The 26067-nt window shown below is 45.4% G+C and overlaps 1 protein-coding gene across 1 annotated transcript in view; it reads left to right on the top strand.

The window, feature by feature from the left end:
* Positions 1-26067, top strand: part of LOC138280280 (CD5 antigen-like) — a 292088-nt gene that overhangs the window by 176263 nt on the left and 89758 nt on the right. The window contains exons 5-6 of the mRNA XM_069219470.1: positions 8761-9081; positions 14799-14831. Of these exons, the coding sequence (XP_069075571.1) occupies positions 8761-9081; positions 14799-14831 (354 nt within the window). The remainder of the gene's footprint in view (positions 1-8760; positions 9082-14798; positions 14832-26067) is intronic.

The following is a 26067-nucleotide window of genomic DNA, read 5'->3' as shown; positions in this document are numbered from 1 at the left end:
ACGACCCCAATGCGTTTACCGCCGATTCCGGTGGTGCGTTGTTGATGCTCAGAAGCACGAGGACATCTCCACAAAGACGCACTAGTAACAATCACATTGCCAAAGGAACACAAGGTTGCTGGAGACGTTTACCCCGTGGCCCATCACGTACCCTTAGTGTACAATATAAAAGGGGCGTATAAAACATGCTAGGTTACGCTTACTGACATACTCGTAGAAAATACTCCGGTTGGGTAGGCCACGATGCTCATTTTACAGAAACTAAACCTCAAAGGAAGCACTTACAATTATAATCGTAGCAGGTGCCGCAGTTGAAGCTCAGCTTCTGGAAAGGACAAGCCACCCTAACTCTTGGGCTTGGCAAAGATAAAGCACGGCTGTGCGCTCAGAGATCCCATAGCAGAAAAGATCTAGAATCCCTCCTGTAGGTGAACTGATGATGTACTGGAGCGTAATCTGTATCTGACTGTGACGCGCGGGTTCTATCTTCCTCTGCTGGAGACACAGAGTAGAAGGTTCTCCCTTTATAAAGCACCTGTAAGCTCCGCCCGCTGAGCCACGCCCCGTCCACCCTCGAAGTAGGTAAAGGAATTCCCGCCTTTTACCAGGATGATGGACAGCTTTCCAAAACGACCCCACTGCGTTTTACCGCCGATTCAAGTGGTGCGTTGTTGATGCGCAGAAGCACGAGGACATCTCCACAAAGACGCACTAGTAACAATAACATTGCCAAAGGCACACAAGGTTGCTGGAGACGTTTACCCCATGGCCCATCACGTACCCCTAGTGTACAATATAAACAGGGCGTATAAAACATGATAGGTAACGCTTACTAACATACTCGTAGAAAATACTCCGGTTGGGAAGACCACGATGCTCATTTTACAGAAACTAAACCTCAACAGAAAGCACTTAGAAATATAAACGTAGCAGGTGCCGCAGTTGAAGCTCAGCTTCTGGAAAGGACAAGCCACCCTAACTCTTGGGCTTGGCAAAGATAAAGCAAGGCTGTGCGCTCAGAGATCCCATAGCAGAAAAAGATCTAGAATCCATCCTGGAGAATAACTGATGATGTACTGGAGCGTAATCTGTATCTGACTGTAACGCGCAGGTTCTATCTTCCTCTGCTGGAGACACAGAGTAGAAGGTTCTCCCTTTATAAAGCACCTGTAAGCTCCGCCCGCTGAGCCACAACCCATCCACCCTCGAAGTAGGTAAAGGAATTCCCGCCTTTTACCAGGATGATGGACAGCTTTCCAAAACGACCCCAATGCGTTTACCGCCGATTTCCGCTGGTGCGTTGTTGATGCTCAGAAGCACAAGGACATCTCCACAAAGACGCACTAGTAACAATCACATTGCCAAAGGCACACAAGGTTGCTGGAGACGTTTAACCCGTGGCCCATCACGTACCCTTAGTGTACAATATAAACGGGGCGTATAAAACATGCTAGGTAACGCTTACTGACATACTCGTAGAAAATACTCCGGTTGGGTAGGCCACGATGCTCATTTTACAGAAACTAAACCTCAAAGGAAGCACTTCCAAATATAAACGTAGCAGGTGCCGCAGTTGAAGCTCAGCTTCTGGAAAGGACAAGCCACCCTAACTCTTGGGCTTGGCAAAGATAAAGCACGGCTGTGCGCTCAGAGATCCCATAGCAGAAAAAGATCTAGAATCCTTCCTGGAGGTGAACTGATGATGTACTGGAGCGTAAGCTGTATCTGACTGTGACGCGCGGGTTCTATCTTCCTCTCCTGGAGACACAGAGTAGAAGGTTCTCCCTTCATAAAGCACCTGTAAGCTCCGCCCGCTGAGCCACGCCCCGTCCACCCTCGAAGTAGGTAAAGGAATTCCCGCCTTTTACCAGGATGATGGACAGCTTTCCAAAACGACCCCACTGCGTTTTACCGCCGATTCAAGTGGTGCGTTGTTGATGCGCAGAAGCACGAGGACATCTCCACAAAGACGCACTAGTAACAATAACATTGCCAAAGGCACACAAGGTTGCTGGAGACGTTTACCCCGTGGCCCATCACGTACCCCTAGTGTACAATATAAACAGGGCGTATAAAACATGATAGGTAACGCTTACTAACATACTCATAGAAAATACTCCGGTTGGGTAGACCACGATGCTCATTTTACAGAAACTAAACCTCAACAGAAAGCACTTAGAAATATAAACGTAGCAGGTGCCGCAGTTGAAGCTCAGCTTCTGGAAAGGACAAGCCACCCTAACTCTTGGGCTTGGCAAAGATAAAGCAAGGCTGTGCGCTCAGAGATCCCATAGCAGAAAAAGATCTAGAATCCATCCTGGAGAATAACTGATGATGTACTGGAGCGTAATCTGTATCTGACTGTAACGCGCTGGTTCTATCTTCCTCTGCTGGAGACACAGAGTAGAAGGTTCTCCCTTTATAAAGCACCTGTAAGCTCCGCCCGCTGAGCCACAACCCGTCCACCCTCGAAGTAGGTAAAGGAATTCCCGCCTTTTACCAGGATGATGGACAGCTTTCCAAAACGACCCCAATGCGTTTACCGCCGATTTCCGCTGGTGCGTTGTTGATGCTCAGAAGCACAAGGACATCTCCACAAAGACGCACTAGTAACAATCACATTGCCAAAGGCACACAAGGTTGCTGGAGACGTTTACCCCGTGGCCCATCACGTACCCTTAGTGTACAGTATAAACGGGGCGTATAAAACATGCTAGGTAACGCTTACTGACATACTCGTAGAAAATACTCCGGTTGGGTAGGCCACGATGCTAATTTTACAGAAACTAAACCAATAACAATAAAATACACACACACTCTTTTAAACCTGTCTGACTAAGTATTTTTACCCATGATTCTAATTATGTATTGTATGTGCATATGTGTGTGTATTCGTGTGTGTGTGTGTGTATAAATATATATATATATATATATATATATATATATATGTGTATGTATGTGTATATGTTGTTTCTGTGCCTGGCATGTTTGTGGATCAATGCATGGCTCCTGTTTTTTTTGGGTTGTTATACTAGATATCTATGAATTTCTGCTCTCTTTTTATCACACTTATCTACTCATCACTCTTATGTCATGTCTCTATCAAACTATCCTCCATTCTCACTCGGACTCATCCCAAATCCCTTCGACCACTTTCATCTCCTAAATATCTCTGCCTAAGCTCTTCCCTCCACCTCCACATCTAACTCACCAAACCTCACTCTACCTCTGTGACCTCCCACACAACCCTACTAAATTCTCCTGCATTCATCTCACCCTGCTACTATACTCTCCCTAACCCTTCCACATCCTCTTTCCCCTCCGCTTCCCTTTTATTCATCTCAAGCCTTTGGATTGAGTAAATGAAGGATAAACTCCCAATTAACACTTCTGGATTTCTTTCCTCCTCCACCCCTCCATTACTCCAGTCAATCTAACTAACAAACTCTCATATCCGCAACTCAAATTAACTCATAATAATACTAAAACTGTACTCCTTATTAAATTATACTAATCCATCACTAATTCCTGTTGGGTACCGGAGTAGCGTGCTACTCATCGAAAAGCGCTTTGACGCCTCGTCAGGGGTAGTAAGCGCTATATAAATACGATTACAATTACAATTACAATTACATGCATGCACTACACATAGGTCACTACCTATGTGTAGCTTCACAATGGTAACTCCGAATATGGCCATGTAACATGTCTAAGATCATGGAATTGCCCCCTCTATGCCATCTTGGCATTGTTGGCACAATCCCATGATCCCACGGGTCTGTAGCTCAGACCCGGGCACTGCCAAACTGCCTTTTCAGGGGTTTCACTGCAGCTGCTGCTGCTGCCAACCCCTCAGACAGGTTTCTGCCCTCCTGGGGTCAAGCCAGGCTTGTCCCAGGATGGCAGAACAAAGGACTTCCTCTGAGAGAGGGTGTTACACCCTCTCCCTTTGGAAAATGGTGTGAAGGCAGGGGAGGAGTAGCCTCCCCCAGCCTCTGGAAATGCTTTCATGGGCACATTTGTGCCCATTTCTGCATAAGCCAGTCTACACCGGTTCAGGGACCCCTTAGCCCTGCTCTGGCACGAAACTGGACAAAGTAAAGGGGAGTGACCACTCCCCTGACCTGCACCTCCCCTGGGAGGTGTCCAGAGCTCCTCCAGTGTGCTCCAGACCTCTGCCATCTTGGAAACAGAGGTGCTGCTGGCACACTGGACTGCTCTGAGTGGCCAGTGCCACCAGGTGATGTCAGAGACTCCTTCTGATAGGCTCCTTCAGGTGTTGCTAGCCTATCCTCTCTCCTAGGTAGCCAAACCCTCTTTTCTGGCTATTTAGGGTCTCTGTCTCTTGGGATTCCTCAGATAACGAATGCAAGAGCTCATCAGAGTTCCTCTGCATCTCTCTCTTCACCTTCTGCCAAGGAATTGACTGCTGACCGCGCTGGAAGCCTGCAAAACTGCAACAAAGTAGCAAATACGACTACTGCAACTCTGTAACGCTGATCCTGCCGCCTTCTCGACTGTTTTCCTGGTGGTGCATGCTATGGGGGTAGTCTGCCTCCTCTCTGCACTAGAAGCTCCGAAGAAATCTCCTGTGGGTCGACGGAATCTTCCCCCTGCAACTGCAGGCACCAAAGAACTGCATTACCGGTCTCCTGGGTCTCCTCTCAGCATGACGAGCGAGGTCCCTTGAATCCAGCAACTCTGTCCAAGTGACTCCCACAGTCCAGTGACTCTTTAGTCCAAGTTTGGTGGAGGTAAGTCCTTGCCTCCCCACGCCTGACTGCATTGCTGGGAACCGCGACTTTTGCAGCTACTCCGGCTTCCGTGCACTTCCGGTGCAAATCCTTTGTGCACAGCCAAGCCTGGGTCCACGGCACTCTAACCTGCATTGCAAGACTTTCTAAGTTGGTCTCCGGCGACGTGGGACCCCTTTGTGCAACTTCGGGTGAGTACCATTTCACACATCCTTGTAGTGCCTGTTTCTGGCACTTCTTCGGGTGCTACCTGCTGGTGAGAGGGCTTCTTGTCTTGCCCGATGTCCCCTCTGTCCCCAGACGCAATTGGCGACATCCTGGTCCCTCCTGGGCCACAGCAGTGTCCAAAAATCCTTTTTGCGTGATTTGCAGCTAGCAAGGCTTGTTGGCTGTATTTCCACAGGAAAACACTTCTGCACGACTCTCCACAGCGTGGGGCATTCATCCTCTAAAGGGGACGTTTCTAGCCCTTGTCGTTCCTGCAGAATCCTAAGTCTCTACTGTCCAGTAGCAGCTTCTTTGCGTCCACCGTTGGCATTTCTTGGGCATCTGCCCATCTCCGACTTGCTTGTGACTTTTGGACTCGGTCCCCTTGTTCCACCGGTACCCTCGTTTGGAAATCCATCATTGTTGCATTGCTGGTTTGTGTCTTTCCTGCAGAATTCCCCTATCAGGACTTCTTTGTCCTTTGGGGAACTTTAGTGCACTTTGCACTCACTTTTCAGGGTCTTGTGGAGGGCTATTTTTCTAACCCTTACTATTTTCTAATAGTCCCAGCGACCCTCTACAAGGTCACATAGGTTTGGGGTCCATTCGTGGTTCGCATTCCACTTTTGGAGTATATGGTTTGTGTTGCCCCTATCCCAATGTGTCCCCATTGCATCCTATTGTAACTATACATTGTTTGCACTGTTTTCTAAGACTATACTGCATATTTTTGGTATTGTGTACATATAACTTGTGTATAATTGCTATCCTCATACTGAGGGTAGTCACTGAGATACTTTGGCATATTGTCATAAAAATAAAGTACCTTTATTTTTAGTATATCTGTGTATTGTGTTTTCTTATGATATTGTGCAAGTGACACTAGTGGTACTGTAGGAGCTTCACTCGTCTCCTAGTTCAGCCTAAGCTGCTCTGCTAAGCTACCATTATCTATCAGCCTATGCTGCTAGACACCCTATACACTAATAAGGGATAACTGGGCCTGGTGCAAGGTGCAAGTACCCCTTGGTACTCACTACAAGCCAGTCCAGCCTCCTACATAAACTCAGACTGAGGGGACAGAGGGGGCCCTCAGCAAGGATGAAGGCCCACAACGAAAAAAGGTAGCATCCACAAGAGCCTCTGAACACGGGTTCAAAGGAGCTGAACACGACAGTCGTCTCAACACTGCTGTGAGGAGTCCCACGCCGCTGGAGATCAACTCACGAAGCTGTGCTTCGCAGGACAGAGTGCTGGGGACCTCGGCTCAGCTGTGCACAAAGGGATTCTGGATTGGACTCACAGCCCTAGGAGCTGCTGGACACTGGACACATGGTGGCACTGACTGGTGAGGGGAGGCAAGGACTTACCTCGATCAATTTCGTGAATTTGGCCCTCTGGACAGTCGGGGTCACTTGGGTCCACCACTCGTGTTCCCGGGGACGACGCTCTTTGAAGAGGGAGAAGTCCCAGAGGGTCCGTGTTGCTGCTTTTGGTTGCCTGCTGGAGCAGGGGAAGATTCCGTCGACCCACTGGAGATTTCTTCTGGACTTTGAGTGCAGACTGAAGGCAGACAACCCACAGAGGATGCACAATCAGGAAACAGTTGAGAAAGCCAGCAGGATTAGGCACTACAATGTCGCATTAGCCGTCTGGAAACTTTGTTGCAGTTTTGCAGGTGTCCTGGGTCAGTCAGCGGTCGATCCTTGATGAATGTCGAAGAGGGAGATGCAAAGGAGTCCTGGTGGATTCTTGCAAGTCGTTATCTGAGGAAACCCCCATAGGAGAGCCCCTAAATAGCCCAAAGAAGAGGTATGGCTACCACCCAGGTCTGAGCCTATCAGGAGGGGTCTCTGACGTCAGCTCCTGGCAATGGCCACTCAGAGGTGTCCAGTGGGCTCCCACACCTCTGAATTCAAGATGGCAGAGGTCTGGGACACACTGGAGGAGCTCTGGGCACCTCCCCCATGGAGGTGCAGCTCAGGGGAGTGGTCACTACCCTTTCCTTTGTCCAGTTTCGCACCAGAGCAGGGACAGGGGATCCCTGAACCGGTGCAGACTGGCTTATGCACGGAGGGCAACATTTGTGCCAAAGCATTTCCAGAGGCTTTGGGAGGCTACCCCTTCCAAGCCTGTGACACCTATTTCCAAAGGCAGAGGGTGTGACACCCCCCTGCCAAAGGAAATACATTGTTCTGCCTTCCTGGGACTGAGCTGCTCAGACCCCAGGAGGGCAGAAACCTGTCTGGAGGTTGGCAGCAACTGTAGCTGCAGAGAAAACCCCAGAGAAGTGGTTTGGCAGTACTGGGGTACCATGGTGGAGCCCCCAGGGTACATGGAATTGCCCCCCCAGTAACAGGTTTAGACTGGGGGTGAAATTCCACAATCCCAGACACCTCACATGGCCATATTCGGTTCAGCTATTGTGCAGCTACATATAGGTGGGCACCTATTTGTCGTGCACGCGTGTAATGGCGTCCCCGCATTCACAAAGTCCGGGGAAAAGGACCTGGACAATGTGGGAGCACCTTTGCTACTGCAAGGGTGCCCTCACACTTAGTAACTTTGCACCTAGCCAGAGCTGGACATATAGGTGACTTATAGGTTACTTAAGTGCAGTGAAAAATGGCTGTAAAATAGTGTCAACACTATTTTACCCAGGCTGCTGTGGCAGTCCTGTGAAAGGTTTGTCTGAGCTCCTTATGGGTAGCAAAAGTAATGCTGCAGCCCATAAGGTGCTCTTGGAACCCCAATAGCCTGGGTACCTAAGTACCATATACAAGGGATTTATAAGGGTGTTCCATAGTGCCAATTGGAATTAGAAAAATAAGTCACTAGCCTGCAGTGAACAATTGTAAGCAGAGAGAGCATAAGCACTGAGCTTCTGATTAGCAGAGCCTCAGTGACACAGTAAGCACTACAGACTACACACACATAGGCCACAAACTATGAGCACTGGGTTCCTGGCTAGCAGGATCCCAGTGAGACAGGCAAAACACACTGACAAATAGGGTTTCGACTATGAGCACTGGGGTTCTGGCTAGCAGGATCCCAGTGACACAGTGAAACACACTGACGCACACTCTCACACAGCCAAAAGTGGGGCTAACAATGCTAGAAAGAGGCTACTTTCTCACAATGAAGCGCAGTGATAGTGGTTCATACAAACACACAGAGTTCCCACAGGGACGGTGGTGAACCCTGAATCTGGCGGGTGGAGTAAAAGTAGTGTGGTGGACATAAAGTCCGCCACCACCTTGACTGCCTTTTCTCCATCTGCCAAACTCTAAATTGGGCCCTAAGTGTGAAATTACTCACTGCTGAATTCTACAGTCTAATAATAAAACATTCTTCTGAGAGTGACTCTAATGTCGTTAAAGTTATCCAATCAAAAAGCTCCCAAGAAAATGATTTTATTTTGCAGGTGCACATGATGGCTAAGGCTAGTAACTAATGTTGTACCAGGAATCAAAAACAGCTTATTTGAACACAATTAATAAACTTATGTATTGAACGGTGAGCTAGTGCTTATATTTCAGAATGTCTAAAGGTTTTATTAGCTTCATGGACTTCATGAGGTTTTAAGATGTGTCTCTGACCTTTTAGATCGTATCCAAATATATAAATTCAGGGTTAAGCGCTGGACAATGTGCAGCTTCTTAGATCTGTTTGCTGGTGTGTGAGCTCAAGGAGGAACCTGCTGGCTGGTGATATATCTCTTTATTCACCTTTGAATGTCTCCCTTCTGGAAGTGGTCAGTGTACTCAGTATCTGTTCCCTTCTCTCCCACTGGTCACAGGTGATGCTGATGAGATCCGCTTGGTCAATGCTGGTGACGAATGCAGTGGGAGGATAGAGGTCAGGCATGGAAAGCGATGGGGAACAGTCTGCGATACTGACTGGGATAAGAAGGATGCTGAGGTGGTCTGCAGACACCTTGGATGCGGATCTGCTTTAAGAGTGCCAATTGTCAATGGAGAGATTCGAAGAGGATGGCACCCAGTGTGGCTGAGTCAGGTTCAATGCACAGGAGCGGAGACATCTTTCTTCGATTGTGCTCATGGTGAATGGGGATATAATGACTGCTCGTTCAGAAAAGATGCTGGAGTGATATGTACAGGTAAGAGAAAAAAGCCTTAGGGGAACAATTCATTTATGAAAACTAATATCATGAAATATGAAAATGCAGTAATGTGATTGTTGAAGCAATGGGCAGTGCTTGGATGTGGTGGCTGTGTGGTGATGACTCATCTGCAAGTCTATCACTTGGTGATTCACAACAATTTGGGTACCCCATAGAGTGATGTAGGATGACTAACTGATAGTACCAGCCAATCATAGTGTCTGTGTCTCTTTTGTGCACTGTGGCATCATGGGAAGTATTTACCCTATAATAGAAATGCCTCTGCTAGGTCATTTATGAGAGGAGGCAGCACAGCTTACACAGTCAATCAACAAGCAGGTATCTTCAGTAGGATTCAGTCGATTTCTGAAGAAATTCAATACCTAGGTCTTGCAAAGGAGATTGTGAGTTGGGCCGGTGATGGTTAGAGATGCACAGAAGGTGAACAGGAGGATAAAAGACAGAACAGATAGGCAGATAGCAGAAAGCAGAGAGAGTTGTCAAGGTAATTTATCAAGCTGGGTTAAGAGATTGTAGGTGCCTTTTCATTCCATTGTGTTGATTTATTTTATTTAAAAAAAAGTTTATAATGGCTGAAATTGAGAGCCTTTACAAGCCACTGTTTGTTATCTGCTCAAATCCAGTACTAGCATGTTTCTTCTGGAGTCTGTGGGCCTTATTTATGAATAGGTTGTGTCGCTTTTGCACCATGCAACAGGTTGCACTTGCGACGGAACCCTTAAGTGTGATTTATCAAGCCATGCAAGGCCACCATGCATGGTCCTGAGTGGCTTGATAAATACAGAGTAACGAAACGCAGTGCAAGTCGCTGTGATGTGTTACTCTGCCCCAGGGAGGCATTCCATGGATGGTGCTTGGGTGTTCCCATGCAAACCTGTGGATTTTGACGCATTTCCAGATTTCCCATATGTGGTAGACCTGGGAATGCACCAAAACTGCTACCACTCCCCAGGTGACGTGTAATGAGGAGAAATGTGCTTATTTCTCTTTGTCTTTTCCTCCTTCTATGTGTGCTACATTTTGCAGCACACATAGAAAAAAGAAAATGCCTCAGGGGACTGTTTTTTGTGCAGGAAGGTGCACTTTCCTGTTTTCAACGCAGGTACCCTAGCACCATGGGGCAAGAGTGCCTGCGCTGGTGCCAGGGAGCACATTGTGCAGCAGCGCTGGGAAAAGGCAGGAATGCGGCATATTATTTTAAGTACAGCACATTCCTGCACTTTCCCTGTCACGCAGTGCAACCAGGTGGCTTGCTACGCTGCATCACATAATGATAGATCTGCCCTTGTCATTTCATGCAGCAGGCCAGATAAAAACATAACTCAACAAAAACAACCAAAAAAAATAGCACAACAGAACACACCTGCACAACAAATATGCCAACAGAATTGAACACTATGTAGGTGAGGTAGCAAGAGACATAAGGTGAGCTAGGGATAAACGTTAGGTGAATAATGTAGGAAGCAGGCCTGGTGTGTGCGAGGCACCTATGGTACTTACACCTTATACCAGGTCCAGGTATCCCCTTAGTATTGTAGTGTAGTCAGTGTCTAGAAGCCAGGCTCTCTAGAGGTAGCTGTGGATGAGCAGCCAAGGCCTATCTAGGAGACATGCAAAGCTCATCCAATACCACTGTAGTCACACTTAGGGGCATATTTATACTCTGTTTGCCACGAATTAGCGTCATTTTTTTAACGATAATTCAACGCAAACTTAACTCCATATTTATACTTTGGCGCTAGGCCCGTCTACAGTTAAAAAACAGTGTAATATAGTGGAAATCACTTAGAGAATAATGGGCCTGGGGGAGCACAAACCATATACTAAAATGGAATGCGAAAGTCGGACCCCACCTAGGTAAGTGGAGTGTATAGAGGAGAGCGGGAAGTACTATGAAAGCCCAAAGGTAAGTACCACAACACCCCCAGCGACCAGGAAAGCAGGAGTAAATCACTGAAGTTTCCCCAGAACACCCACATGGAAGAAAAGAAGAAGAATGCAAAAACCATAAGAGACTGCAAGACACCAACTGTGGATTCCTGGACAAGAGGACCTGTGGAAGAAGGGGAGCAAGTGCAAGAAGCACAGCAGAGATCTGGAAGGGCAGGAGCCCCTACCCACCAGAAGGAAGGTACAAGAAGTAAGTCAACGTTGAGGAAGGAGAGTCACTGCTGCAGCCCAGAAGACGGAGTCTAGTTCCTGGGTGATGCAAACGATGTCTCACGCTGGAAGAAGGATTTCAGTCGGGTTTGCGTCTTCGGATTCCACCAACAAGCCTTGGCACACGCAAAACTCGTGGTTGGCGGAAAGTGGTGCTGCCGGGCACCAGGAAGGCCCAGGAGGACTCTACCCAGGAGGGGGAGGCAGAGGGGACTCCCAGCAACACAGAGAGCCCACTGAAGCAGAGGCAGCACCCACAGGAGTCCCACAGGACAGGGACACAGAAGTCCAAGAAGGAGCCTCATGTAGCACTACTAAAAGGGGAACCTCTCAGGAAGCTGTGCATCACAGGAAGCAGTGCTGAGGGCTGGAGCTTCAAGATGCCTGTAGATCCAGTGGAAAGGATGGCAACAAGCCTTGGCACCTGCAAATGACGATGTACACAGGGATACTGTCCTGCGTAGGAAGGCAAGGGCTTACCTTCACCAAAGTTAGACAGTTGGAAGAGAGGACCATCCGGACAACTTTAGTCTATCACCCGTGTTGAAGGATCCACGTAGCTCGTCAGGAGAGGGCGTCTACATAGCAAGTCATCATTGCAGTTTGTGCCTGCTGATGCAGGGGAGGTACTCCTTCACCCCCAGGTTTCTTGTGCAGACTGTCTACGGGCTGTCTTCAGAGGATGCACGACCGGGAAATTCTTGCAGTTGCATTCAGGAGCCGGAGATACAATGTTGCAGGCAGAGTCTTGCTTCTTTGTTGCAGCTTGTAGAGTCCTGGAGCGTCTTGATACAGTTTGTTCCGCCAGACGTCAAAGTAAAGGTTGCAGAGGAGTCCTGCTGGAGTCTTGCAAGCCAAATCTGAGGAACCACCCAAGAGAGAGACCCTAAATTGCCCTGAAAGGGGGATTGGTCACCTAGCTGGGTGACCACCTTTCAGGAGGGGGCTCTCACGTCACCTACCAGCACTGGCCACTCAGATGCTCCCAGAGTTCCCTGCCAACCTTGTTTCCAAGATGGCAAAACCCAGGGACCCTCTGTAGGAGGCTGGCCTGGCTTATAGTGGGTACCTTGTGGTACTTACACCTTGTGCCAGGTCCAGTTATCCCTTATTAGTAGAATAGAGGTGTTTCTAGCAGCTTAGGCTGATAGAAGTAGCTATGGCAAAGCAGCTTAGGCTGAACTAGGAGACATGCAAAGCTCCAACTATACCACTTATGTCATACAGCGCAATATCATAAGAAAACACAATACTCAGAGTTACTAAAAATAAAAGTACTTTATTTTAGTGACAATATGCCAAAAGTATATCAGAGGATACCCTCACTTAGGAGGTAAGTAATATACACAAATTGTATGTAGACAAACCAAAAGCAGGAAAGTAACAGTTAGAAAAGTAGTGCAAACAATGTAGAATCACAATAGGATGCAATAGGTACAAATAGGATTAGGGGCAACACAAACCATATACTCCAAAAGTGGAATGTGAACCACAAATGGACCCCAGGCCTACTGTAGGTTGTAGAAGGTCGCTGGGACTGTAAGAAAACTGTAAGGGTGTCCAAGATACCCCACCCCAAGACCCTGAAAAGTAGGAGTAAAGTTACCCTACTGCCCCAAAAGGACAGAAAAGTCGTGATAGGGGATTCTGCAAGAACCACAAGCACCAGCAAAACACTGAAGACGGATTCCTAGACCTGAGGACCAGTAAAGGAAGGGGACCAAGTCCAAGAGTCACAAAAGTGTCCGGGGGGGAAGGAGCCCACTAAACCCTGGATGAAGGTGCAAAAGGGCTGCCTCCGAGTGGAAGAAGCCAAAGATTCTGCAACAACAAAAGATTCCAGGAACTTCCCCTTTGGAGAGAAGTTGTCCCACGACGTGCTGGAGGTTGCAGAAGTGTTTCCAGGCAGAAATACTGCAAAGCAAGCCTTGCTAGCTGCAAGAGACGCTGTCAAGGATTTTGGGTGCTGCAACTGGATATCTGGGCCTGGTGCAAGGTGTAAGTACCCCTTGGTACTCACTACAAGCCAGTCCAGCCTCCTACACCCCAGTGTTCTCAGTCTTCATTATACAAGGTGCAGCTAAATTAATCTGTCTATTCTCTTGTCGCTATCATCTGAAATGCCCAATTCATTAGGTAGATAACATCAAGTGTTAAAGGTGTTTGAAGCACAACTCACCCGGCTTGAAAAACCTGTACTGAGGTCATCCAATACTCCGGGTCAAGTTTTCACATGACTTGCATCTGTACAGTCACTTCTCCTCCATTACTAGGCCTATCTGCTTGTACACCTCAGCTCTCTGCCTTTCTGCGCAGGTCAGGCAAGATTGGAAACACCTCTTCTGTCTCTTAGCCTCCTCTCGTCAATTTTCATTCTTTTAAATTCTGGTTCAATGGAAGCACGTTTTTTTTTTTATTTCTGCTTACACTCATTGCACCACACCTGATCTCAGCATCTGATCCGACCTGTCAGCAGCTTTTAATGCTTTCGAACTGCAGGTCTTACTTGAGAAAGCCCCCTAAGATTTTCAGTCTGTACTAGAGACACTAGGAGTACTAAAGAGCCAAGATTACATTTCTGTCCACTAATATGCCAAAAAACTAACCAATAATATCTTACTATGATGTCAACTAACAACTACCACATGCTAAGACTCTGTATCAATGTGACAGCTAATCTGCAAGTCTGCAAACAGGTAATGTTAAACTCAACCTAAGAATGATTTAGTCCTTATAGAAGGAGGGGACCTTGAGACCTATAGCAAGTTGTGGCTCAACAATAAGAGTTAAGAAGACTCCTTTCCTTGTTTTGAATCTAATGCTAAAGTTCAAGGCTTTGTCTTTGAGCTTTGTCTTGAAAGACCATATCAAGAAAAGGCCAACGAGCATGATTCCAGCCCACATTCCTCTGAAAAATCCAGCCTTTCTTCTCTTCCTCAAATGTTCTAGTCCACATTCGAGGTCCTCACATTATCATACATGGACGGGTGTAACACATTACTTGTTAGTCTTCCAGAGTCCAAGAAAAAAACTTTCCTCAGTCAGTATCTCAAATATTGTTTAACAAATAGACTTTGAGAACAACTCCACTACAACGGAAGAACTGCATTGGGTCCCTCTCCCTGATAGAATCCATTTCACAGCCTGTTGTGTGATCTACAAGACACTCCACCCAAGTAAACCTGGCTATCTTGCCTCTAACTCTGCGTTTCCTGTTTCGTATGCACTAACAGTAGCACATTCATGACCGGACAGGAAATCCCAAAGCCTTAGAGAGAACACCTACATCAACATATCTCTGTACATAGTCTTAGACTCTGGAACAAGCTCCTTTTGATCCTCAAACCTACTCGCTTGGTGGTGCAATCCAGGGAAGGTATCAGCACAGACTCTATGCCTGTATCCTCTACACCTCTCCACACTGTGAGGCTGTTTCTGATCTAGTCTGCATTTGTACACATTTATTATCCAGATTTCTATTTTTATTTTTAACAAATATCAATGATCTTATCTTCATTTTTTTCTCATTATAGAGAAGCGGAAACTGCATCCACAGAGATACAAAGGTAAATGCATATTGAACAATGTATGCAGACCTTTACAGTTGTTAGTGTTATAGCATATATTTGAATTAATGGTTGTATATTTTTTTACTTATTTATCTTAGTACACTTTTGATCATACTACTGCAGTACTAAACTGTGTATGCGCTTACCTTGTGTCGCTACCCACATGCCCTTAGCACGTAACCATGATTCTGAGTAAACCGTGGTATAAGTGCTTCCACTATATTTCAAATAGCTGCTTTGTAGCTCCACCAGATTGCTTAAGACCAGTTAGGAACCAGGGCCGAGATTTACTAACAGTTGGTGCAACTCACAACAGCAAGACAACTTCCTGCTCTCTTTCTCTGTACCCTGGGTCACTGAGTGCTGCCTAGCACCAACGCAGGCACCTTTGTGCCACGGTGCCTGCGTTACGGGCAGGATTGTTTTTGTGCAGGATATAACACCTTCCCGCACAAAAACAATCCTCTGAGGTATTTTCCTCTTTATACATGTGCTGCAGAATGTAACTGGATCAATAGAAGTGTTTCACAAAATTAAATATTGCCCGATAGCCGGAGATGAAGACGCTCATTTCTACTAATAGATTTTTGTAAGCAACTAACATTCTTTGCCTAACACCCTGTTTGACATCAATCAGACCTGGATTGAGGCAGTTGTCCCCTTTTTTTATATTATTGCACCGGTAGAGAAACAAACATAACCAATTTTGTCCCTGTTACCCCAGTTCGTCCTTGAGCCCCACACTATTTATCCTCTATGTCTCCCCTTTGGCCAAGCTTAAATGCTTCTTTGGGCTGCAGGCTGATGACACTCAGATAATTGTGTTTATCTCAAAAGACTCCGATGCCCTTGCGGTTAATTTCAATAACTGCATGAAGGCAGTGACCACGTAAATGGGCAAGAATTGATTGAAGCTCAACGGTGATAAGACGGAGGTTCTGATTTTTAGGAGCCAACCATCTATTTGGAATAGTAACTGGTGGCCAAATATGCTGGGCACTCTATCCACTCCAACGGACTCAATGAAAAATCTAAGAGTAATCCTGGATAGTGAGTTATTACTAGACCTCGAGGTTAATCACAAAGTCGGTCTCCAAAAGGACTACTCAAACTTCACTGGCTTCCGGTGAAAAAGTGCATTATGTTTAAGGCACTTTGTATAGTTCATAAAGCTCTGTATAATGTGAATCCCTATGGAATCAAAACCATGTTTCAGTGGTATATCCCAATGAAAAAAACTTCGCTCGGCAGATCATGATTGGGTTGCTACACCCAGAATTCAGAGAAAGAGATGGAGAGGAAGAGCTTTCTCAGTTGCGTCAGCTAGTCTTACTTGTTTGAAGGTGCATACTCCTTTCAGGAAGGCTTTAAAGACCTGGCTTTTCTCCCAGTAAGGAGGTTAGCTTCATCTGTGCAATCAGGAACCAGCTTACGGCCAAGCTGTATAGCTGGACTAATTTTTTAGCACCTTGATGCATTAAGACATTTGTGCTCCCATACAAATCCATATCATATCATATCAATCATATCACATCATATCATATCAAGTTGTCATGTCATATCATATCATATCTCATATCATATCATTTTTGCAATTACAGAGTAGGGTTACAATGCCAATTAATTTCTTCAGCAATTCTTCTATGGAAGATTACTGCAATCTTCATCAAACTTTCCAAAAATGTGCTCTTTTTTCCTCAGCTCATTCTTGGAAAGTTTCAGGGTGATCCGTTAAGTGGGGGACAAACAAAGAGGAAGTCCCAAACTATATTTGCCAATGCAATTCCATAGGTATTTTTGGAATGGGCTACAGCCTAAACTGCTAAACAGAATTACACCAAATTTAGGAAAGAAGCTAGATCTTGGTCCAGAAAGCGTGCTTTTTGTGATTTGGTATAAATCCATTCAGTAGTTTTTGAGAAATTAAGGTTAAAATATATTTGCATATGTGTAGGGAGAAGATTGTGAGAGTCCCTCAGTCTCGTAAAATAAAAATAGAGCCATCTGATTGATCGAGAGGCTTTTCCCCATTGGCCATCTTACTCTCTCTGAGTCCTGTGGGAGTTTGCATTCTGATAGGCATGCCACAAAATGAATTGAAAAGTTGAGAAAGAGAATAAAGTGAACATAAATGTCATTTCAGGACACAGGGCTTGTTCCCTTGTCTTAAGAATTAAAAACAAATAGGTGTAAGGGGTAAGAGTAATGGTACCTTGACACCCCGGATCGTGTTGAGGGCTACCAGATGGGCCCAAATTAAAAAAACGTAAATGATTAAAAAAATAATTTTTTAAAAGGAAGCTGGGTGCATGAAGAGCCACGGTCCACTACGGAGCTCAACGCTGCCCCGTGTGAATCCACAACTGATTTGCAGATCCAGACCCCAATCAACAAAATAATACACCAACTCACAGACCTACTCAGACACTGACTGAAATACCCACAAAACTACCATACTCACTGATAGACCTAAAGAGCCACTCACATACCTATTCACACTATCATTCACACACTCACATACCTACTCACATACATACTCACACACCCACTACCACACCCACCCACTACCACACCCACTCATAGTCCCACCCCACTCACACACCCATTCACACACTCACACACCCACTCACACACTCATTCATACATACACACCTACTCACAGACCCACAAAACACTACCACACTCACTCATAGACCAACACTGCCACTCACACGCCCACTCACACATTAATTCACACACTCACACACCTATACAGTTACTGATACATCCACTCAGAGACACAGAGAACCACTCCCACTCCCACTCACAGATGCACACAGGCACATACACACCCACTCACAGACCCACACAGCCACCTGCACACCAACTCACACACTCATACAGCCACTTACACACCAATACCGCAAAATCAGATCCGCAGAAGCGTCGAAGATCCTCCCACAATATGAGAGGCAGACCCTTTTTTTGGCCAGGAATCCGCGATGGATGTGCAGATCCAAGTTAGAAATTGAAAAAATGGATTTGAAAACAAAAAGAACCAGGGTTTGAGAAAAGGGTTGGCTTTGAAAAAAGCGGCTGTTTTTTGTGTGCAGATGATAATTACACATGGAGCAGGATGCAGTCTTTTAAGTTGTTGAGGAACACCCTGTTGCCTCCGTCTGTGAAATGGACTCTGTCTTTTCAATATATTCCATCCATATCGAAGCGTAAGTTGTTATGGTGTACAAAGCCCATGTTGTGGTCTCGGAGGAATGCAGAAACAGCTTCATTGACATGTTTCCTGGATTTCTCTAACTGTGGAAAAATTTGGTAGGCCACTACCACCCCTGTCTTTGGCAAATATTGGAGAACACCAAGGCAGGACGTCGGAAAAGTGACAATAATTTACAAAAGGTATCCTTCATTAGGATTTCCAGTACAACCCCAGTATTTGTGCCTAGGACATTGCCACCACAGTGCACAATCATGAGGTCTGGATGTTGGCAAGCAGCATTGCTTTCAACCAAAGGCAGCAATTGATGTCACTTTAATCCTCTCTGACCAACCCAAGTAAAGTCACCAATAGGTCAGCCTAGAACCCTGTCAGTGCCACTCTTTCTAGCAATCTCCCTGGCTCAAAAAAACAAAACTATGTCCTACAATCCAGACTCTGACCATTTTGGATACAGGCAAGAGTAGCACACTGGCTGCAGCAGAATGAGGCAGTTTTGAAGAAGAAAAGCAGTTAAAACTGAGGGCAGCAAGTGAAATATAAAATAACATATTTGATTGTTGGTGGAAATGTGCAGGGTACTAAAATTAGGAAGTGACTTTAGGAAAAAAAGTAACTTACTGTGTGATTGGCGTTTGAAAAAAAAAAAAAAGCTATGTTGTAAGGGATATGCTTGGTATTGCACAGTCAACCACACCTGCTACAGTTAATGTGAAGCTAGAATGCTTTTGAGAGAAACTTTTGTTAACTTTTGACCTAATGCTAGGCAGAGACTATTGGAAGCATGGCTACTATGGAAACTGAGCTAAAAGGGTGTGGGAGAAGGCACAAAAGAGGCTGCAGTGCAAAACTGAAAAGCAGACTGCTGTACAAAAATTGCTCAGCAGGGAGTGTACATCTTGCAATTGACAATATTTTACAAAATAACAATATAAAATAAAAATCATTGACCGCATATTGTTGAATGCTTTTACGGTTTTCCATGTAGATCCGCAGATCTGCCGCAAATTCACACAGGGGCTGTGCTGAACGCCGCAGTGGAGCTGTGGATCTGCAAAAAAGCTACTGAATTGGACTTCTTTACAGGAAAGGGTTAAAAAATAGTGATCATTTAGAAGTGGTAAAACAAAAATAAAAGTTGAAAGGAAGTCTGTGATTTGATAAGTACAGCAGTATGAGTGAGAGCCAAGTGGGAAGGGTAGATATTACTGGTACTTTTCTACTGAGAGTAGAGGAGGGTTTGCATATTTCTGACTTCCGATTTGTAGTAGAATAGAAATATTAACAGATATTAAAAGAAACGTTTGACAACAGCAAAGAGGTTTTTGGGTATGTGAATTAGGGTGTACTATAAAAACGTATATTTAAAAAAAATCTATGAGTGTTTATAAGCTGAAAGAAAATGTGTAGCTTCTAGACACTACAGTAAAAAGCAAAATTGAAGAAAATGTGTAGCTTCTAGATACTGCAGTAAAAAGCAAAATAGAAGGGAGGTTAGATGAGAATATTAAAAAAAAGATAGTGAGCAGCAACGGAGGAAGAGGAATTGCTTTTCTGAAAAGATACTTATTTTAGTAAGGAATTATGAATTAATGTGTTTGAAATTAGATTTGGGTGTTTGCTTGTGGTATGTAATTTGCACTCACTCACACAGTCAGGCAGGTACTTACATACCCAGTTACACTCCTACAAAAGCAGTTATGTACCTACCAGTCATATAGACAAATAGTCACTGAAACACTCAGTCACACACCCATAAAACCATTCACACACTCAATTACTCACCAATACATTCACTTACTTAGTCATTCACACACCCATGCACATCTACTCTCACACCTATACAGCCTATACCTATACATCCATTCATGCACCCACCACTCAGACAGTCAGTAACACGTGCACTTATACACCCATACACCGGTTATACATCCAGTCACCCGGTGAAACAGGCACTCACATACCTATTTACAAAACCACACAGCCACTCATACACCCAGATAGCAACAGATACACTTATACATCCACTCACACACCCATACATCACTTATATAGCCACCACTAACAGAGACACTTCCTCACACAGTTACACACCCAAACAGCCACTAACACAGCTAGTTACCAATCCATACTGCCACTCACATAATCACTCACACAATAACTAACACACCCAGTCACACACCCACACAGCTACTTACACATCCAGTGACAAAACCATAGATGCACTGATACACTTACCACATGTCCATTCAACCACTGACACACCCAGTCACCCTCCAGTACAGCCACTCACATACACATTAATACACCTATGCTTGAACACTTACATAGCCTGTTGTACACTGACATAACCACTTATGTAGCTACTCATTTGCTTATAGCATGTAATGTAATAGTATGCAATATAAAGGCAAATGTATTCTATATTTGCTTTTCAGATATATACTTGTGTTTAAAGATAAATTGAATATGGAAGAGTGAGGTGAAAAACAATAAACATCACGCTTGTTGACAGTATCCATAAACTGGGGAACAGATTACATTTTTAGTGCAGCTGGCATATGGCATCTGCTATAATGTTTGACCATGTCTTCCAGTTTTGGTTAAATGACGGGGTGGTAACCATCTGGGTAAGAGGTAAGGGTCCCACAGATGGTCCAGCTGTTCATGATGACGCACACATTCCCGCTCTCTTATCATATTGTGATATGTCCTTCTGTGTATGGTTTTCAGGTGTTTCCAAATAGAGGATGTGCCATGTGAATACTTCTTCACCATACCTCTTGACAGGTTTTTGCTGCATATATAGCATTGGACAAATTTTAGATAGGACTTTCTTTTCTCCTGAAGGAATGAAGAAATATTTTCAAAAGTTAGAGGACTTCTTTGAGGTGGTAAACCTTCTTCTTCTGTGTCCTGCTCTTATCCTTCTCTTCTATCTTCAGCAGAAGACATCCAAACTTTGAAAACTCTTCTTTTGAAGGAAAGCCAGAAAAAAAGATGGAGCTGTGGCTTTGAGTCTGTTTCCAGAGAGATGTAAAACCCAAATAACTGATTTAGGGTATAGTTTGCAATGTGGATGGGCGGTGGCGGTCCGACAGCCCCTTCGTTGGCAGTCTAACTGCCAGATTATGAAGCTGGCAGTCGGACTGGCACAAGATCTACGCAACCGCCAAGATCACAGATCCTGCAGTTACAGCGGTGCAGAAAGCCATGGTCTATCACCGAGGTGCTGATGTCGGCACCGCCATGCTGATCACGCCTTGCCTTTCCACTGACCTTTTCATGGCAGGGATACCGCCAAGAAAAGGTTGGCGGAAAAGGCAGAAAAGTGGCCACAGGGGAGCCCCTGCACTGCTCATGTCATGGACACTGCAGTGGCCCCCCTGTCAGCACAGTTGGAATGCGCACTGTCTGCAATGGCAACAGTGCGCATTCCGACTGTGCTGGCAGCACCATCTGCACTTTCCAGCCCCACAGGAACACCATAATACGGATGTTGGGAAGCCTCCGGCTTGGTGGCATCCTCCCAACTGCCATATTGGTGGTCTGACGGTCGGACCGCCAAAATCCTAATCGGTCCCTTATTTTATCCAATGCTAAGTTAATTTTTGGTCCATTCTTGGAATTGGGGCAGATTCGTGGTGGCATTGCAGCAGATCCATGGATCCATAAAATGAAAACAAAAAAGAGAAAAACGTGCTGTATTGCATTTATTTAAAGTTTACATATGTTACCCTACGTTGTTTTGTTAATTGTTACTTTTAAAATATATTACAAGAATAGGTGTGTTAATAAAATGTATTTATAAACTTGTGAAAATATATATTACTCAATTGAATGTATGGGTGAAATTGTACCACAATTCGTATTAAAAAAACCTTAGAAATTCACTGAAAAAAAGAAAGGTTACAGGGATGTTGTAGTTAGCAAATAGAATTTGATAAATCTTAGAAATTCACTGAAAAAACAAAGGTTACAGGGACGTTATAGTTGGAAAATTGAATTAACCCCTTGTATGTCAGGGACGTAATGTTATGTCCTGGCACTGATCCACGGGGGAAGCGCTAGCGGTCCCCCGATGAGTCACCCACCCTCACCGGCAATGGTAGTGGAAGACCTTCTGCTGCCACCCTGACGCCTCTCCTCAGTGATCTGATGACGTCAGTGAGTTCACAGCGCCCCAACGTCATCAGATGCTGCCGGGTTCGTGCTAGAAGCATTTGCTTCCAGCGCATCGAAGAGAAAGGACTCTTTAGAGGTGAGTCCTTCTCCTGGGGCGGTTGCTGGGGGGAAAACAGACACAGGGGGAAAGGAAATAGTTTTTCCTTTCCCCCTGTGGTTGTTTTGAATGGATTCCTGCTCAACAATCGCAGGCGAGGCCCACGATCGTGGAGCAGGAGTCCACCTACTAGACACCAGGGATTTTTTTTGTTTATTTAGGGGAGCGACCCCTTAGGCAAGGGTTGCTCCCCTGGGGGCCATACAAGATCCATGTTTGGGCCCCCCTTGGGCGTTAGATCGGACGTTTTTTCAGCCGATCTGCTCCCCCCAGCCCCCAGGGGGTCGAAAACCACTAGACACCAGGGATTGTTTATAATTGTATTTTTAGGGCAGTGACCCCTTGGACAAGGAATAACGTACAGGTTGGAGGCGGACCTAAATAATGACGCTAAGCACCATTTTTTAACGCCTGGGTCAGACCAGGCATTAAGGTCCAGGTAGTCCCATTTCCAGGGTGAAACACCATGGAATAGGCACAAAGATGCAAACCCCAACCCCCAGCAACATCACCAGCCACATCCTAGGGACACCACAGGAGGAGGGAGCCCATTCCAGGTAAGTTTCAGGTAAGATTTTGTTTTTTGGGTTGTGCCACTGGGGGCCCCTTACATGGGGCCCCCTGCCTGGCACTGGGTATTTGGGCATGCCTTGGGGACACTGGTCCTTTGGGGTGGGCATTGGGCCAGTGGGTATATTTAGCAGTTTCTGTGTCAAAAAATGACGGTAGATTGATTTTCTGCAATATTTTTGCTGCAAACCAGTCTAGTGTCATTTTTCCCCCGCTAACGCCATCTTCCCTAACACCATTCAGGACCGGCGAGCGTCATTTTCTTTGACGTTAGCCAGTCCTTAGCGCCATTGTGCCATTAGGGAATGGCGTTAGCTTGCGCTAAAAATAATTACGCACAACTGCCTTAGTGCAGTTGTGTGTCATTTTTCATAAATATGGGCCCTTGTTTTTTTACTTATTTTACACAGTGCTGGTTGTTGGTGGCGCAGTTGTCAGGCTACTTTTTGTAGAAAGGATCATGGCTAGCTGCAGAGTGACCGCTCAGCAGGTTGTTGGTGTGCTTTTTGAGTCGTCTTCTGACCATGATTATGAGACTGACTCTGCATCTGAGGCAGCGGAGGAAGTGCAAGATTCTGGCAGTGAATTTTCTGTCAGAGAGGAATCATCTGATGATGAAGCCACTTGCAGTGCGGATAAAGTCCCTGTTTTAGAGGAGGACATCGATGTGCCAATAGTACAGCAGCCTAGGGCTGAAAGGCTTCCAGAACTCTGGGTTGCCCCAAACATGGAGCAGCCGGAGTTGCCTGCCTTTACTAGTCTCCCGGGGTGTAGAGTGAATACGGAAAACTATTTCCTATTAATTTCTTTCAGTTGTTTATGGATGATGTATTTTGGAAGAGATTGTTGAGCAGACTAATTTGTATGCTGAACAGTATTTGATGGACAACAGTGGCAGACTTAGGCCACACTCTGGAAGAGTTGGGTTTAACTTTTTTGATGGGGTTGATAAGGAAGCCACCCCTGACTTCACAATGGTCTACTAGTCTCTTGATGGCAACGGCTATATTTCCTGCAACCATGAGACGTAATCGGTATTCGCTTCTTCTTCAGATGCTGCATTTTATTGATAATGCTTTAGCCTTGCCACAAGATCACTCTGATTCTGACCATCTTTTTAAGACTAGGCCTCTCCTTGATCATTTTGTAGATTGGTTTTCAGAGGTCTATGTTTCAGGGAAAGAAATAGCTGTGGACAAGTCTTTGGTCCTGTTCAAGGAACATTTGTTTCTTAGGCGGTGCATTCCTAGCAAGAGGGCACGTTATGGAATTAAGATGTATATGCTATCTGAAAGTAGTACCGGATATGTTTATAATTTCTGGGTCTACATTGGTAGGGATTCCAGTATTGACCCCTCTGGTTGTCTGTCCACTTTTGGAGTTAGTGAGAAAATTGTGTGGGAACTTGGTAGACGACTGTTTAACAAAGGTCACCATTTGTACCTAGATAACTTCTACTCTGGAGTGCAATTGTTCAGGGAATTGTTCAAAGTGGACACTGTTGCATGTGTCTACATGCTGACTACCATCTATGATGAGCGTACTTCCCCTGTTTGGGGTCAGGTTGCTGAAGTGCACAAACCTGCGTGCATTTTAGACTACAATAAGCACACGGGTGGTGTAGATAGAGTAGATCAGAGGTTGGAACCTTACACTGCTGTTCGCAAGGCTTATGGTTGGTATAAAAAATCGGCTATACATATCTTCTACTTAGCAACTTTTAATGCTTTTATTGTGTCCAAGAATTGTTCCCCTGAGTCAAAGATGAAATTTGCTAAATTTCAGGAGTCAGTGATAGAAAGCCTTGTTGTGGTGGAACAGGCAAGAGTTCCTTTAGAAGCAGTGGTGGAGGATGTGTCTAGATTGAAAGATCTCCACTTTCCTTATCACATTCCTCCGACATCCAAAAAAGACTTTCCCGCTAAGAAATGTAGAGTCTGTGTCCAAAGAGGTATCCGGAGGGAGACTCGCATGTACTACCCCGATTGTCCTTCTAAGCCTGGGCTGTGTGTGGGTGGCTGTTTCAGAAGTTATCACACCCAAAAGAATTATTGGGAACTACCGTGAGCTTAAACGTAAACTGCCTGTTTTATATTTTTTGTTCAGTTTCATGGTTGGCATTACTCTCATGTATTTAGTTAGAGCTTTTATGTTTGCAGTTTTGTACTTACTTATAATTAGTGTTTTCTTTTTTGTTCAAAAAAAGTGATGGCGGTGTGCGTGGAGTGGCGCTTGGCTGGGGGTGTGCGTGGAGCGGCGCTTGGCTGGCGGTGTGCGTGGAGTGGAGCTTGGCTGGTGGTGTGTGTGGAGTGGAGTCGAGCTTGGCTGTTGGTGTGTGTGGAGTGGCGCTTGGCTGGCGGTGTAAATAGTGACTTGCTGTTGGCCACTACAACACACTGCTAGCCAAACGCCAGTCCACTGACTCCGTCAGCTGGTGTGATTGCTGTGTCAGGCATGTGGATGTATGAAAGTGATGGTCCCTTGAATGGCGCTGTCTGTTAATGTGAGTGTTGTAATGTGCTGGGCCTGCGGCTGGCAGCGTGAATAGTCGTGTGCATGTCACGTATGAAAGGTATGTGAAAGGACTGTAAAGCGGTTGGTGCATTGTCATGGCTTTACAGCTCACGAGCTGTGAGTCATTGGTTCAGTTTTTTTGGCCTTTCAGTTATTAACAGTGCATTTCATTTTTGTGAATCTCTTGTTAATAAAATTTGATCTATTGAACCATCACTCACCCTCATGCCACATCGAACCCGTATGTGTGGTAAAATAAAAAAATGAAAAAACCCGCTCCACTGTAATCAGGCGTTGAAGCACACCCGTGACATGCTAGGTGTCTCGGGTGGGACCCCAATGATGAAGCATACCACCAACTACGTTGGTGGGTGAGGGGTCTTTTTAACATAACCTAAGGGAGTTTCTTTTCACAATTTGAGTTTTTGAAGCATCACAGAAGTAAGAGTCTTGGTAGTGTGCTTACTTCTTCTCAAGGAAAAAGTACCAACTCTAGATAAGTTCAAAAACTAAACACCCGGCGGAGTACAGGGTGATGTGCCTCTTGTGGATCCCAACAAGTTTCTTAGCCACAATGCCCTATAAACTTTACAATGTGACTAAAATTACACAATTTTCTTGCATTTCTGTACCATATTCTTCCACAAAAAAAATAA

This window comes from Pleurodeles waltl, unplaced genomic scaffold (genome assembly GCF_031143425.1).
Source record: "Pleurodeles waltl isolate 20211129_DDA unplaced genomic scaffold, aPleWal1.hap1.20221129 scaffold_71, whole genome shotgun sequence".
NCBI lineage: Eukaryota > Metazoa > Chordata > Amphibia > Caudata > Salamandridae > Pleurodeles > Pleurodeles waltl.
Note: the sequence above shows the minus strand (reverse complement) of the source record. Positions and strands in the feature narration are given on the sequence as shown.